The sequence below is a fragment of the Pleurodeles waltl genome, chromosome 1_2 (genome assembly GCF_031143425.1).
Source record: "Pleurodeles waltl isolate 20211129_DDA chromosome 1_2, aPleWal1.hap1.20221129, whole genome shotgun sequence".
NCBI classification, from domain to species: Eukaryota; Metazoa; Chordata; class Amphibia; order Caudata; family Salamandridae; genus Pleurodeles; species Pleurodeles waltl.
In genome coordinates this window covers 312,629,429-312,645,150 of record NC_090437.1, presented here as the reverse complement: position 1 = coordinate 312,645,150, position 15,722 = coordinate 312,629,429, and the positions used below count along the sequence as shown (strand labels likewise).

The window sequence follows — 15,722 nt, the reverse complement described above, 5'->3', positions numbered from 1 at the left end:
GGGACCTTGGCCTTTCACGCATCTCAGATGTAATTGCCCTACGACCATTGCTTTTCTGGGTCCGTGTATGGACCACCCCTGAGCTATCCACATACAAGGAGTCTATTCAAGACATTCTAGATAGACCAAATGTACTTACCATTCCCTGGTTTAACCACATCTCAAAATGGTTTCACAGATTGGGTCTTAGTGAGTTTTGGAGCCATCCAGAAAGTATAAGGAAGGATCAGAAGAATCATTTGAAAACTGTTTACTGGACATATGTCAGAGAAAACTACCTGCTGTGCTCAACACACGGCAGATTGACCTCTCAATTCTTTGATTTTAAATGGTACCCGTATCTGGAACTATTTATGGATACAATTCTTGACCCATTAAGTAAGAGTCTATATATTCAGTTCAGATATGGTTGTCTGCCTCTTAAATCCTATGGCAGTACACGGAGTGCGACTCCAAGTCCTGATATTTGTCCGAGTTGTAATCACATTTCAGAATCTATTGTACATTTTATGTTTATATGCCCTGCTTATTTGATTGCGCGACGGAAGTGGTTACGACCTGTGTGCAGGAATCTGGGGGCAAGACATTGTATTGTTGCTTTAAGGATCATGATGAGGGAAACTTCTCTCCCTCTATCCTATGCGGTTAGCAAATATATTGTAGCTGCCTGGCATATACGTACTAATTTTCTGGGGAAAAATGATGATGAGGACCCAATTTTTTTTTTTTTTAAAGTGTTTTAGTTGCTAAATTTTAACTACACACCTAGACTGAAATAAAACCTCATGTTTATTTTAAATGATAGGTATTAGGGGGTTAGGTGCATTTTTAAGGAAAATAATTTTATGTGTTTTTTAAGGCTGAAACATATGTTTTTATTTTATTCTTATCCCTTTTTAATTTAATTCCTATTTCCTTTTTTATTCAATTGTTGGTTGTTTTGCTTTTATGGTTGAAAGTAACCGAATAAAGCTATGTGTTGATTGATTGATTGAAGACCAAAATGTCCCATGTGCTCTTAAATGGGCTTCTATAGCAATAGATTTCTCCATCATGAGTTTCGTGCCTTGGTTTGACCACTAGATTTGTTCCCTCAGGTAAGAGGTCTAGAAACAGTTTTTAAATTCCTATTCAAAAATTATTTGTTAAATAAAAAATGAAAGTTGTTCATCTTTTTAAATTAAATATGTAAGAGACTGGACAAAGATTAAAGTGATGCCAATTTATGGCGTTCAACCCACCTGCACCCACAATATCCTCCTTCACTCAGAACCCTACAGTTTTTTTAATGCTAAGCCAGTGAAGATTCCAGAGTGTTCTGACCTTTGTTTTTTAACCTTTTCGATTTCTGCTCTTGGTATCCCTTAGGGGTATTGCAGCAGTTGTTGTCTTTATTGTTTTAGCTTTAATTGTGCTGTCATTGTTTAACAATTGCAACACATATGAAAAGAAAGATTAGCAAGGAAGTTGCATGCCATTGCTATTATTTTAAGTATTTAAGAGCAATGATGAGCTCATATCTGCGAATCTTTTACTATTTGTAATCATAGTTTTCCATCATAGGTGTGTTTGAACTCCTGAAAAACATACTTAACCCCTTCCTCCTCCCCAATTAAATCAAAACCCTGGAGTTCTAATATCCAACTACACAACTTGATTCAACCAAACTGCCTTTTCAGCTATCTCTGCAACACCACCTGGTATAGTGGGTCTAGCTGGTTAGCTTTAGGTGAGCGACAGGCAGTGTTTCCAAATAGAGAACAATCTCCACTGACTATTTTCGATCATGTTTACTTTTTAGAAGCATATCCTAAAGTTATGGACACTATAGTAATTTTCAGTTATTTCTATCCATACTTTGTACTTGAATACACATGGGTGCTGTGTCATCAATGATCTTTTTCTTGCTCAGATATTCTAAATCCAAACAGCAGTAATTTCCTGGCAATTAATGTATGCATTCCTTACTCGTTTTGTAAATATCTTACTTCGCAGTCCTGCTCTATTCATTAACCTCTCTTCTCAGTGTTTTTATAATCATATACCACATAACTGATTACAGCATTACTTTGAAAGTATCTTAGAATCAATGCATCATACCTTCCTTGTAAGCCCATACCTTAATATCTGTAAACAAAAGCATATAGAACGGACATTTCTCATTTAGGTTCCAGTAAATTCAAACTTAACACCTCCTACAATCAAAACCCCAGAGTACCTTCCCCTCCCTCCAAAGCCTTGGCTGTGTATAGATCATCAAAATAGCATTTTTGTAGTTATCAGGAACTTCTGTTATGGTGGCAACTCCTCATTGGATCTTTAGTCCAAAAATATATACGTCATGCTTTTCTTCTCTATAGCTGACCTAGTCTGTCCTTTCTTTTACTTATATTTCTACTTTTCAGACTAAGTACATCATGCCTTGAATCTCCTTGAGTCCCCTCTGGGATACACATCAAGTTTTTGAAGCCATTTTGCTTCACGCTAAGCATGTTTTCTCCTTGGTAGTGTGACTGTCAATTGTAGAATTATAACCTTAATTTGATTAAGGTTGTGTCTTTCCTTTATAAAATGCCTTGCTAAGGATGATTTCATGTTTTGTAGTTCAACATATGACTGGTGTTCATTCTGTCTCACTAAAGCAGCCCTCCATCCCACCATAATAAAGTTTACATGTGCAAAACTTCGCTTATATACAGTACTGTGAGTTATAGGTGCCATACTATCTTTTTCTTTGTGTACGGATGGGTGATAGTACTCTTTTTAAGCAAGATAATGCAGTTCACGCATTGTTGACAGAGAAACGTCTTTCTTTTTTTCTTTTTTCTTTTTTGGACTTGCCAACTAACATTACCTTTCGTGGTTTTCATCTGTCCCCTGCATCTATTTTATCTCTGCTTTGATATCTAAAGTCATCTTCGTGTTAGATCAATTTACATTTGTTGTTTAACTCTTTATTTGCATGCTTTGTTATATAAATAAGTGTTGTTCAGTCGTTCTTCTTTGTATTGTAAGAGCTACAATCCTTATTCTTTATATCCTCTCTTAGCTGCTTTGTGATATATCCTTCTTATATCCTTTTCATTTACATTTTTAGGAAAGACTTTTAAAAACCTTTCCACAGATCTACACATTTCAGACATCACTTTCATTTCTGATTTTCACATGCAAAGTAAGAAAATGTAGATTACGTAAAAACATTTTCACGTGCTGCGACTTCCTGTACAGAGGCAGAAATTAATGGGAGGCAATTTACAAAAACATCTATGATCATGGTGAAGCAATACTCTTTTATGGACTCCCATTTGTCTTTGTGAATCAGCCCAAAATGTCCAACTGCTTATCAGTAGAAGTGCAAAGAGTGCCCAGTCCTATCTAGTTGTTGTAACTGTTTATAATTATGACCCAAATATTCCCACTTTTGATGTTTGGGACCCACTCAAATAGTCATGTAAGAGCCCATAAAAGTCCTACAGGAGTACTATTTTCTGTCCTTTTACATGACTTTATGAATTTGACCCCAAGTGATTTTAATTTCAATCAAAGAAGATAATCATGATTGAGAACAAGGATTTCAAGTAAGTAATGTTTTGTTTTCCATTATGACTGCTATGTATCAAGTGCCACTGTCTGCGTATTGTAATGAGGATTCATGCCTTTTAGATCTTCCACTGAAAGGAACTAAGAGGCCAGCCCATGATGAGAATAGGCAAGACTGATATATACACTTGATGATGCTTTGCGGTTCAAGCTCAACCATTGTCCCTTTATACTTAGATTGCGAAAAATAGTGTTTTCACTTGAGGAATATTCTAACATCATATAATGATCTAGATTTTTTAAAATACCCCTCTGTAAGCATTCAAAAGTGCTTACACCGTGTTGGGTTCACATACATTCATCATAATAAGTCCCAGACAAACATGCACATCCATCTTGCCCCTTTTGGAGCCACTAGCAATCAGCGGGATTGCGCACGGCCACAGAGCACTGTTGTGAATGCCATCTTTTGATATGCTATCATTGTTGCTGGTTATAGTGTCATGAATGTTTTATCTCAGTGCATATTTGTTGGATACTATTTTCGTGGAAGCCTATATCTGTCCTTGATGATTTGTTTTTTTGTTTTTTGATTGCTATTGTAGACATAATACGGAGTGGTGACTACATAAATGTTGCTTAGAATCATGTTTAATTTTTAATTTTCACAGATTGTCAGTATGTGTAACACAAGTTATCTTTAGTTTCCCATTGTAGCCAATGGATTCTAAGTACAATATTTAAAACCAGAATGAAATGTAAGTATCGCTTTATTGGATTTCATCAGTTTTACAGTATTTAAAAAAGATCCCATATGAATCAGTGCAGGTACCATATACAGTATTTCTGTGGCTACAGTAAGTGGGTGTTTGACAAATAAAGAAACATGGTTATGGCTCATTGCAGCAAATTGTCAGTGAAATTTTACAATTCAGATTTCCTTTCTCTTCGTTTGTTTCAGGTGGGCCAAACTACGAATAAACATGCTGCCTGCTACAATTGTCTGTGAACCCATCTCCGAATGTTTTGTTGCCAGTTTGATTATTGGTTGGGCAGCGCATCATATTTTCAAGTGGGACATCATGGTGTTTTTTATGTGCCACTGCTTGGCATGGTTCATCTTTGACTACATTCAACTGAAAGGTGTCCAGGTATGTGTCCCAGTTTAAATGCATGGATTTTTAAGTTGTTTTCTATTCTGCCAGCTTGTCAGGCACTGTCATTCAAATTCGAAGTGTGCTTTCTCAGGGATTGTTTTGGGACTTTTGATTCATCAGAACCTTTATAGGAGCAGGGGAAACGACTGGCAACGGTAAGTATGAAAACTCAGAAAGTATATGTGTAAGTAAGTTGGAATCCACAGCTAGTTCTCTATTATGAGATCTTTATTAATATTCGTGAATATTGAAGATCTGTACCCAAATGCTTATTTAATGAGGACAATTTCATCTGGGCTTTCCTTTTCCTTTTTGTCAGTTCAGAGGTGATCCAGCTTAAAAACAACACTTGTGCTGATTTAATCTTTCGATATCTGTGTGTTAAAATGTAAATGAAAACAAGTAAAAGGAGGCAGTTACATCAGTATGAAATGGGCACAAGTATAGGAAAACCGGTTCCATGTAAGAGCAGTATCTGAAAAAAGATTTGTCTGAGATCTAAGGCATTAAACCAGTATTGGGAGGTCCTGATTACCGATGCTGAAAAGAGTCGTGGTTTCAAAAATCAAAATTCCTTTGAGAATGGATAGGTACTGACTACAGGAAATTGAGGTCCTTATTGATATTTGCTTAGAGTTTAGGACTTTATTCCTCCAAATTTAACTGAAAAGAGCCTCAGATTGCAGAATAATTGGCAAGCCTAATCCAGATGTATCCCTCATCCCCTTCAGCTCCCCCAAAATGATACTCACAGCTAAATTGGCTGATCGATCCCCCAATGATGTAAAACATACTTTTAACACAGAAAGTGTAAAGACTATAGGGAGCAGTAGCTTTGTAGTGCAATTCTCTATAATATATTGTAATAGTCTCTAAATTCCGAAGACGTATGGTGCTAAAGAGTTGGTTGGATGCAGTGATCTCAATAATTCACAAAGCGGACAGTGACAAAATTGTGTGGCTCTTATAGGCCCATCTCATTACTAAATAAAGGGACTTCAATTTTTTCAGTGGTCTTAGTCAATCAGTCGGGTAGCCTTCTACCTGCTTTGATTCATGAAGACAAGGTAGTCTCCACAAGGATTCAGCAGGGATGGACATCCATTAGGAAAGTGACCACTGTAATCTATTTGGCATGGAATAATTTGGGGGATTAAAACAGCAGTTAGAAAAGCAGATTTGGGTGTGAACTTTGTGACATAGATTTAAGCTACATACAGTAAACTCACAGCCAGACTGTCATTCACCAATGCAGCTTTTGGTAGTGCTCGGTCCTCTGTTTCAAGGTGTTACTTTCCAGTGATAAATTGTGATCTAAAAGTGTATCAACAAACACAAAAACAGCACGGCCTGATATCTCAAGTACAGGGTGGTCAGGAATGGCCTGAGCTGGGAACTTGCTTGGATACCCATTGCAATCTCCCTTGAAAACTCATTATCCCAAAAGGACTGCAGGCTGCCAGTCAGCCTTGAAACCCAGACCCCACACGCCGAACGCTCTTCCCACTGATTGGAGCCCCTCATACTTTTCCAGCATATTTCCAGCTCAGGCCATTCCCGGCCACCCTGTTCTTGAGACTTGCCACCACGGACCACTTCCTTTAGAAGCTGTATTACTCTTCTTAATCTTTCTCTCTGGCTCTTTGTAGCCCCGTGTCCTGATGATGATCCCCCCCATTTTTATTCTGATCAAAACACTATTGACTTTAAGAACCATGGACCCTCTGTGATTCATGAGAGCTTCTTCTAACAGGCCTTACTGTTCTCGTATTTATTGATACAGTTATTGATCACGATTTATCCCTTGAGTGTATGATCTCAAAAGAGCACTGAGGAATTTTGTTTTGCACCAATATTCACTATTCTGTGTGTCTTAAAAATGCTTTTCATTTACTATTTTGAATAAATGCTGTTGGACCTGGCCCTTTTTGCAGGGCTATCCTCAGACTTGTTGCCTTCTTCCTCCTATTTTTTCTGACCCATTGTTGTTGGCTTTAGGACTCCGGGTGATTGGTTTGTCCATGATTGATATATTTAATTTACTAGTAAGTCCCTAGTACAGTGCACAGTTTCTGCCCAGGACCTCAAAAACAAATGCTACTAGTGGGCCTGCAGCACTGATTGTGCCACCCACATGAGTAGCCCTGCAAACATGTCTCAAGCCTGCCATTGCAGTTCCTGTGTGTGCAGTTTTAAACTGCTATTTCGACCTGGCAAATGCACACCCTGCTAGGCCCAAACCTCCTCTTTTATTACCTGTAAGTTACCCCTAAGGTAGGCCCAAGATAGCCTCGTGGGCAGGGTACAGGGTATTTAAAAGTTAGGACACTTAATGGTGTGTTTTACATGTCCGGATAGTGAAAACCAGTATTTCACTATTGTAGTGCCTATCTCTCCCATAGAGTAACATGGGGATTGCCTTGAAATATCATTTAAGTGTAATTTCCCATTGGGAGCAGATATATTTGGAGCAGATAGAGATATGGAGTTTAGTGTCTCTGAACTCACAGTTTAAAATACACTTTAGGTGGAGTTGGTTTTCCAAACTGTGAGTTTGGAAATGCCACTTTTAGAAAGTAGGCTTTTTCTTACTTAACCATTCAGTGCTTCTGCCTGTCTGTGGAATATACATAGGGGTCAGGATGACAGTTGACCTCTTTGTGTACTCACTCTAGACAGTCACATAAAGGGAGTTGAGGTGTGCTCTGCATATCCTGAGGGCCCTTCGCCAGGCTGATGGGTCTTCCTGAGCTAGAGTGGTGGGAGGAGCACTTGCACTTGAATAGAGTTGTGCCTGTCCTCACACAAAGCAGTCTCCAACCCCCGGGAGTGTGTCTGGGGCCAGGGTAGGGAAATGCCAGGTCTTGTGCACTACAAGGACTCCTCATTGAAGTTTGCCTACTTCAAAGACAGAAATGGGTATAAGTACTGGCCCTCTGACACCACATATTTAGAACACTTCTGGACTGAGGACATTCTACCAGGAAGAACAACTGGATGATGTAGGAGGGACAACCACTCTGCCTGTTGCTTTGTTGTGCTGGCCTGCTGCTTCTATCCTGGGAATGAAAGGACTGGACTTTGCTTTCTACATCCTCCTTTCCAAGGTTCTCCAAGGGCTTGGACCGAGCTTGCCTCTTGTTAAGAAGTCTCCGAGCCATCAAAGGCTTCACCTGCCAGCACCTGGGCTCTCTTGCTGACAGTCCTGACTTGCTTAGTGGTGCCAAATCTAGTTCCTGAGCCCTTGGGGGTGATTTCTGGTGGAACAAGGAAAAAACTAAGCACATTGACACTAGAGCGGCTTTAGAATCAGCGCCGCTCTCTGTCTCCGCACCGCAGCCGGCACTGGAGCCGTGGTCCACGATGAGTAGAATGACCGCAACCTGCAACACAGGCCGGACGCCACTGCAGCACCATCGAAGTCCCACCACAACGTGAATCCCAAGTGCCTTGTCACCGACATCTGTGACATCCGACTCCGCCACAGCACCTGTGGCCCCGTGATGTGATCGCGACACCGCAAAGTCGAGGTTTCACATCTTGACCTGCTGAATTTATCGACCCCCACCCTGTCGCAAGGAACCAGCACCTCACCACTGACGCCGCATCACCGCCCCTGCAACCATAAGGAACCAACACCTCACCTTACCTGCCTAGCAGTAAGGAACTGACGCTGCACCGGCTTGAATTGTGCCTCATCTCCCCAACTCCATGCAACATCTTTGTTTCCTCATAATTTTCCAAGGGACTGTATCCAGGGTCCGTGCGACTCCGTGACTGACCCGCACTCCCTTTCGAGTTGCGTCGGACTGTTGGAAGTGACTCCATCAAGACGCCTTGATAACCCCAGTTGGAGCTTTTGTGCTTTTAAGCGCTATACTAAGATTTAATCTTTGAAAATTTGTACCTTTATTCTTGTATGTTGTATTTTTGTTGTTTTGTTTTTGTTTTACTAAGATAAATATTTTTCTAAACTGGTGTATAGTGTACTTTTGTGGTGTTTAACTGTTTTATTGTGTTTTAACACTTTTATGGTGTGTGTGTCCAAATACTTAACACATTGCCTTTGAGATAAGCCTGACTGCTCGTGCAAAACTATCAAGGGGTGAGCAGGGGTTATCTTAGTTGTGTGACTCCCTTACCCTGACTAGAGTGATGGTCCCTACTTGAACTGGGTGCAAACCACTGCCAACTACAGAACCCATTTCTAACAAATTATATTCACCACTTGGTTCTTTGCATCTAAAGTATTGTTAATAGGAACCAGTGTGTTTTTGTAATAGTTATTACCCAGGTCCCCAGTGATCCTTGGGTTTCTCTTGTTGAAATAGTTTTGTATTCAATGCTTGAGACACTGGATTGTTAGTAGCTCTGAAAATCAGTGAATACAAATGACGGCTAGAATGTTTGCAAAAGTGCCAACCACTGGCAAACTCTCAAGACCATGTTCCAATCTTTTTTTTGTTTCTTGTTTTTTTGTTGCTCACTCTACCACTCCGACTCCGGACACGGACCAGCCATATGCAAATCAGGCTTGATCTGTCTTCAGTAGGAACAGTCCAACCCAAACCAGCAGGCCAGATTCATTCAAGCCACTCTGGTTTTAACCTTGTTGGGCCTCATTAGTAATTTGCAGCTTGAGTTTTGAGGAACAGCGAGTGCGGGATCCAAGCCTGGGTATACTTGGTAAAGAGCGCTGAGCAAGTAGGTCAGCTGTTTAGAGTAGTGGATTCCTAGTGTGCTGGAAAGGGAAAGGAGGAGGTGAGGCTACCCAGAGCCACTATTGTCATCACCTCAAGGTTGTCTTTACAGATAAACAATGACCCCACAATCCTTCAAGAGAAGTTTGTCTATGAAAAGATCCTAGATATAGTTGAGTGGAGACTCCCAGGAAATTGACACCGGGAGCCATCTTAATAAAAATCTACTATCTCACTGCTTCAAGGGAAGACTTGAAATTTAAGGTCTCTTTATGAGGTTGGCGGGCTGACCGTCAGTCTGCCAGCCCCGTGGAGAGGAGACTACCGCGGAACTGGCGGTCTCCCCCACCAGGCCAATTACAAAATTTCCACTGGGCTGACTGGCAGAAACCTCAGAAATCGGAGGTTTCCACTGGTCAGCCCAGTGGAAACCGTGCGGCGGCATTGGCGTTGGCTCCTCATGGTGCCAAGGACAGTGCCGTCGCACAGAGGGTGCTCCCAGCACCCTCCGAATACACACTGTGTGCCATAGCACAGTGTGCTTTCCTAAGGTGCTGGGCAAGGGGGGCCCTGCACTGCCCATGCCATGGTCATAGGCAATGCAGAAGTCCTCCTGTGGCCCAAGCTCTTGATGTCTGCCAGCCTTTTCATGGCGGGGTCTCCACCACAATGAAAAGGCTGGTAGAAACTGGACTTGTGATCAGCATGGTGTGGTTGAGTTCAGCGCCGCCATAACTGACCACAACTCCGACCGCCGCCACACCATCTGGAACCTTGTTCCTGGCGGTGGCAGCGGTCCCCTGGCGGTCTGACCGCCAGGGTCCTAATATGGCTGTCAGACCGCCAGGAGTGCAGGGTCCGACCGCCACCACTGCTTTGGCAGTCCTCAGACCGCTAAAGTCATAATGAGGGCCAAAGTCTTTCAGAGGTCTTTTATCACACATTCAGCAATGAAAGATAAATTATAGGCATACAAAGATTCCACTAGGAAAAGATTCTTACTTAATAGCGGCCAATGCTCTGAACAGATTATAGAGACATAACATCTAACCAAGAGCAGAGATTTCTGACTTAAGGAATTGGTGATTCAAACAAGTGCTGGGTGTTTTTTTTTTGTTCTTTTTTCTCCTATCAGTTCTTGCTCATCCTGAGAGTACACCTCAAAGTGATGTGGCCTCAGCAACCAGAGACGGTCCTGAGCATTGTCAAGTAGTTTCCAAACTTCAAAATCTTTTGGCCATCTTCTCTCTTCAGTACAATATTTGTATTGTCAAGGCATCATGAACGGAAGACATTGTTTTTGGGAGATTATTAACCAAGAAAGCCCTACTGACTGATCAAAAAATGCTGCATACCAGTTTACATTTTTGAGTAACACTGTAAATGTAAATATATGTGTTTTCCGCTCAACTATTAGGAATATCCTAAAAGTGGACATCCAAGTCCTCTGGGTGATTTTAATCGATATGATTGTTCTGTTTCTTGTTCATCTTCTATTCTTCTTAGCAGTGGGTAAGAAAGTGAAATCTTTGGTGGCCCAGGATTCTCATGGTTTCTGCATATTTTGATCTAATTCCTCTATCATGGCCCATCTCATGAAGCTAAATGTAGACCAGACCTGCTGTCTGAAACTCAAAGGGGCTTAATCAACATGTAACTATGATGAACGTGTTAACTCCGACATTGATTACATAGATACACCAGATTGCATGAAAACATCTTGAGATCTAATCATTTTCAAGATAGTCTGGTGCTGCTAAAATCAGTTGTGAATGGTTCTGCATTCTCATTTCAAAGAGATTGCATCCCATGCCTTCATTTCTAGACTGTATTTTCATATCCAGGAGTTAATCCCAAGCACTCACGCTGTATCCTGTATCATAAATGTTTCAGTTTTTTGCAAATTGAAAATCAAAGTTTGCCTCTCTTTCGAAATGATTTCTATAATTGTGACATGAAGTTATAAGATTGTACCCCATCCCCTTAGAAATTATGATCACTTGGTTGAGGCTCTCTGTGAGTATTTGCATGGTCTGACATTGGATAATTTACTAGGAGGGTTGCCTTTATCTTCAACGTCTCTAAGTTAGATATTGAGAGTAATGCAATGTTCATTGAGGTTCCTTCTACTGTGTTTCATAGGGGAAATGATGTATCGGACTATTGCACCTTTTTGTCATCATACCTTTGAAGTCAAAATAGGGCCATGGTGTGTTGTATTTTAACTGAGTATATCAAACAGATTTAAACACTCCTCCTTATAATTGTACTGCCTTAAATAACACTGTCTATAAGCAACGAATCTATACGTGCTTTTCATTAGGATTTACTTAGAATCAAAATGTCAAGTGCTACATACAGAATAGTGTGTTATCCGTCGACCAAAAGTGATTCAGTGCTTTGTCGGCAGTGAAGAGCTACATAAATGTAACATCTTATTTAGCTTGCCATGTTACATACAGTCCTTACCTCTCTTCAGACTCCTTACATCCTCTTTCTACTGTATACTACAAAAACTAGAGCAACGCTGTCCGATATGAAGTCAGGCAGTCTTTCTGGGAATGGTTAGAATTTTAGTGGCAAAGGCAGGAAGAGGATTGAAACGTTTCGATTTTAAAGGGATTGGAACACGTGTATATAGATAGTGGTGGAGAGCTATTGCGCCAGCGAATAGCGTTTCTTTTTTTGAAGTCCCTGGAGGCCACATTGCTTTGATAGGGCTACTAACCTTCAGCTTAATAATCAACTCCTGTTAACACAGACAGACACTGTGGAGACCTCAGGACTGCAGAGGTGGTTCAAGCAACAGATAAACCCGTTTCTCCATGTTTTTCCATTAGCTCCGATCCTCACTGTACACCAAGATTGTTGCTTAGCTTGTGACCATATCAAAGTCCCTAAAATGACAACATATGTTTTGCTGCACTAAATCCTTTATTGTACTGCCTGCAACTACTTCCGTGTAGTTACTCTAATGGTGTTTGGTTAAGTTATGTATGTATGCTTCTAAAACGTGTACAGCACTCTCCCTTCTCCTGTGCTATGTCACAGCTTCACAAAGCAAAAACAGTCAAATACTTTATAAAGCCTCTGTTTTTTTATATTTGGCATGTGCTTGGACTTCTATTTTGTATTAATAAAGACTATGGTATTGTTTGTTATTAATTGTTTGTTATTCTAAGAAAGGCTATTTGGTGCAACCGGATATTTGATTAACCCAAAAAGATTATATTGGCCAATAGAACCAGTTAGTGAGACCAGTGTGGCCATAAATGGTGTAGACTATACAAAAGCTGTTTTTCTTGGGTACTGTTAACTGTTGTACTTAATGGCTTGAAAGTTATTAAATATTAATTTCATGTAATTTGTTCTTCGATTCCCAGGGTGGCGCTTTATGTTTTTCAAAGCTCGATTACGCCGTAGCTTGGTTCATTCGAGAATCCATGACGATATACATCTTTCTATCTGCCTTGTGGGACCCAACGATCAGCTGGAGGACAGGACGGTATAGGTTACGCTGTGGTGGCACTGCCGAGGAGATCCTTGATGTATAACCTTGGTTGGGACTGCGTGTTAAAAAAAAAAAAAAAAGTATTATAAATTATGTTTATATAAATGCTTTTAATGATATGTAACTTGAAATGTTTTATTACATGTATCTTTTTGGTATCTCACCATTAATTTATTTTTTGCATGGCACTTGCATCTGTGAAAGCAAATTCCATCTTTAATTTCTGCCACCTTGTACAGTGGACCCCATTTTTTCTGTTAGTGCAAGGGAGATTGACCGCACTTGGCCCTTAGACCCATGTTCCACGTAGTTGCACTGCACTGAACATTATGTGGGTGCGACCTTGAAAAATACTTCTAAGATATATTTTTTGTTCTTTTTTTTTTTTTATGGCTCTGGTCAGCTCTTTTTATCGCACCCTTCACCATTACAAGTGCTTCTGTCAGGCGGATCAGTATCTTGATAAAATGGGCGGCTACACTATTTTTAAACCTTTGCACTTACTGAGCCACTTAGCAAAGGTACTACCTCGTGTTTCTGCAGAGCAAATATGAATCTTCATTCCTGTACCTTCAAACCGGCAAATACAATTTGAACGAGTAGACCGGCTGGAGGGTACGGATTTGAGTCTATTTCTCTTCAGTACAATGAACCGTAAATTAGTGGAGATTGATGGTTTTGAATAGCCTGGTGGTGGGTTCACGCAGGTTGATCCTGTGAAATGTTGCCAGCCCCCAAGCTAGTTTTAGCCTGATGTTTCTTCCATCCCCTCATCCGTATTCCACGTCTCCTTTCTCTCTGTGTGTTTTTTCTTTGTTCATATGCAAGTGAATATTGTCCAAGTAGGTTTGAGAGACTGCAGTTCAAGAACATTTTACATGAGCTATTTTGTTATAAAATGTCATATTGTTGATGGAAATGTAATTTCATGACACAAGTATGTAATATCTTCTGAAGCAAAAAAAGTGCATGTATTTTGTTCATTGTCAGTAAACTGAAAAAAATCACAGCAATTATTGTAAATATATACATATGTAATAAAAAGGGCAGGGTGAGTAAAAATACGAACTGAATTGTATACAACCTTAAAATATTTAACTGTCAGTCTACTGATGGGTTGCTTACCTTATGCAGTTGATTTAGTCATATTTCAGTTGGGATTTCTGTTCTCAGCCAGTATGATTCAAGGGGCATAAATTATAAGCAAGCTGTAATGCAGAGTGTACTACATTCTTATGTGCTACTTCACTATCTGTATTTACTTGCCTGCTTTCTGACTGAATGTTCTTGAATTGTGGCGAACTGGACTGGTTTTTATTAAGTCAAAAAAATTATCAAGGAGTAACAGTTGAACAGGGGATGCACAAGCCTTTCATGTAATTGTATATAAGCTTATCTTTTTTTTTCTTCATAACAAAGGACCAGCATGCTAGTCATGACGATAGTCCTTAACACTAGTTTATTATCTAGTATTGACAAGTTTGGCAGTTACGCCATAACTTAATGCTGCCTTTGCCAGTAAGCACTATCTATAGTATATTAGCAATAACTATTTATGAAACCTGGACAATTTACTGAGCCAGTCCATTGTCTGCTAAATGCGCACATTTGCAGGAAATGTAAGATATTTATAGCTTTTATTCAAGCCAAACTGTTCTGTCTAACATAATTCTCTGCCTTATGACATCATTACTTTGTTTGAAGGGCATTTGTTTTCTACACGGGGAGGGCTTTTGCTGCATGTTCATACCATTTATATGATTCAGGATCTTTCCTGAGGAAGTTGCACACGGAAAACCAGTCTAGTTGTGACCCACTTAAGTTTCATTTTTGTTTGTAATGTAAATGTAACAGCTGTGTTCTGTTGACTTTGCATATTTTTGTGTGTTAAAATGAAGTTTGGTTGATGCCTTCCCATGCACTGCTAATAAGATGCTTCGTTTGATGCTGAGTAGGTGGCGGATCAAAGTAATGGCAGTCTAACAAAAAAACAAAAAGGAAGAAAAAGGCTGGACAGACTTCTGTTTTTTAAAATGTTTTGTAGATATTATGACTGTTCTATATGTGTGCATTTTGCACTACTTGAGCCTGTGTTACGTAGAGGAAAAAAACAGCTCTGCTGAATCAAACTGCATATCTTCATAATGAAAGAAAAGGTGATACAACTGAATGCTGAAGATGGTAGCATAAGCAGAACTTAAAACAAAATTCCATGTATTTTGTTAATTCAAACTTGTCTTAAACATAGGTACCAATGAAGAAATGTAAGGAATAGACCATGTTTATTTAAAAATCATTGTCTTCTGAGTTTCTGTTAAAATAAATTTTTGATACAATCAAAAGAACTTCTATTTTAGTATTGTTTTTACTTTGTCTATCACAATTCTACCAAGGTTTACTTTTAGTACTCACTAGTATTGAGTACTGAAGAAAGATCATAGATAACAACCAACCCAGCAGGGAAACAAACATGTAAGTATGAATATAAATTCAACATAAAATACAGAAAAGCAAAGGTAGGTCGTAATCTGCATTAAGATCTGCTATGCACTGGCCAAGAAGCAACCACCTGAAGGTTTGCGTGCTCATTCTACCAGAACTACAGCCGCAACTGCTGCGTTAGCACACTGAGTTCCAGTACTTTAAATCTGTCAGACGTCAACATGGGCATTTCTGCATTTGTTTACCAAACACTGCTGCCTTGACAATCAGGTCCGTAGGGACAGGTATTTCGTCCATTCAGTCCGGCAGGACTTTCTAGTATGATCTTGGTTAGCAGACCCACCTCTGGGTATAATATTGCTTGGGTAGCTA

The 15,722-nt window shown here is 39.9% G+C and overlaps 1 protein-coding gene across 1 annotated transcript in view; it reads left to right on the top strand.

The window, feature by feature from the left end:
- The window catches only part of UGCG (UDP-glucose ceramide glucosyltransferase), a 116,838-nt gene extending 101,585 nt beyond the window's left edge, over nucleotides 1–15,253 (top strand). Inside the window, exons 8-9 of the mRNA XM_069238731.1 lie at nucleotides 4,502–4,691; nucleotides 12,781–15,253. Of these exons, the coding sequence (XP_069094832.1) occupies nucleotides 4,502–4,691; nucleotides 12,781–12,951 (361 nt within the window). The 3' untranslated portion in view covers nucleotides 12,952–15,253. The remainder of the gene's footprint in view (nucleotides 1–4,501; nucleotides 4,692–12,780) is intronic.
- Nucleotides 15,254–15,722: the final 469 nt, after the last annotated feature.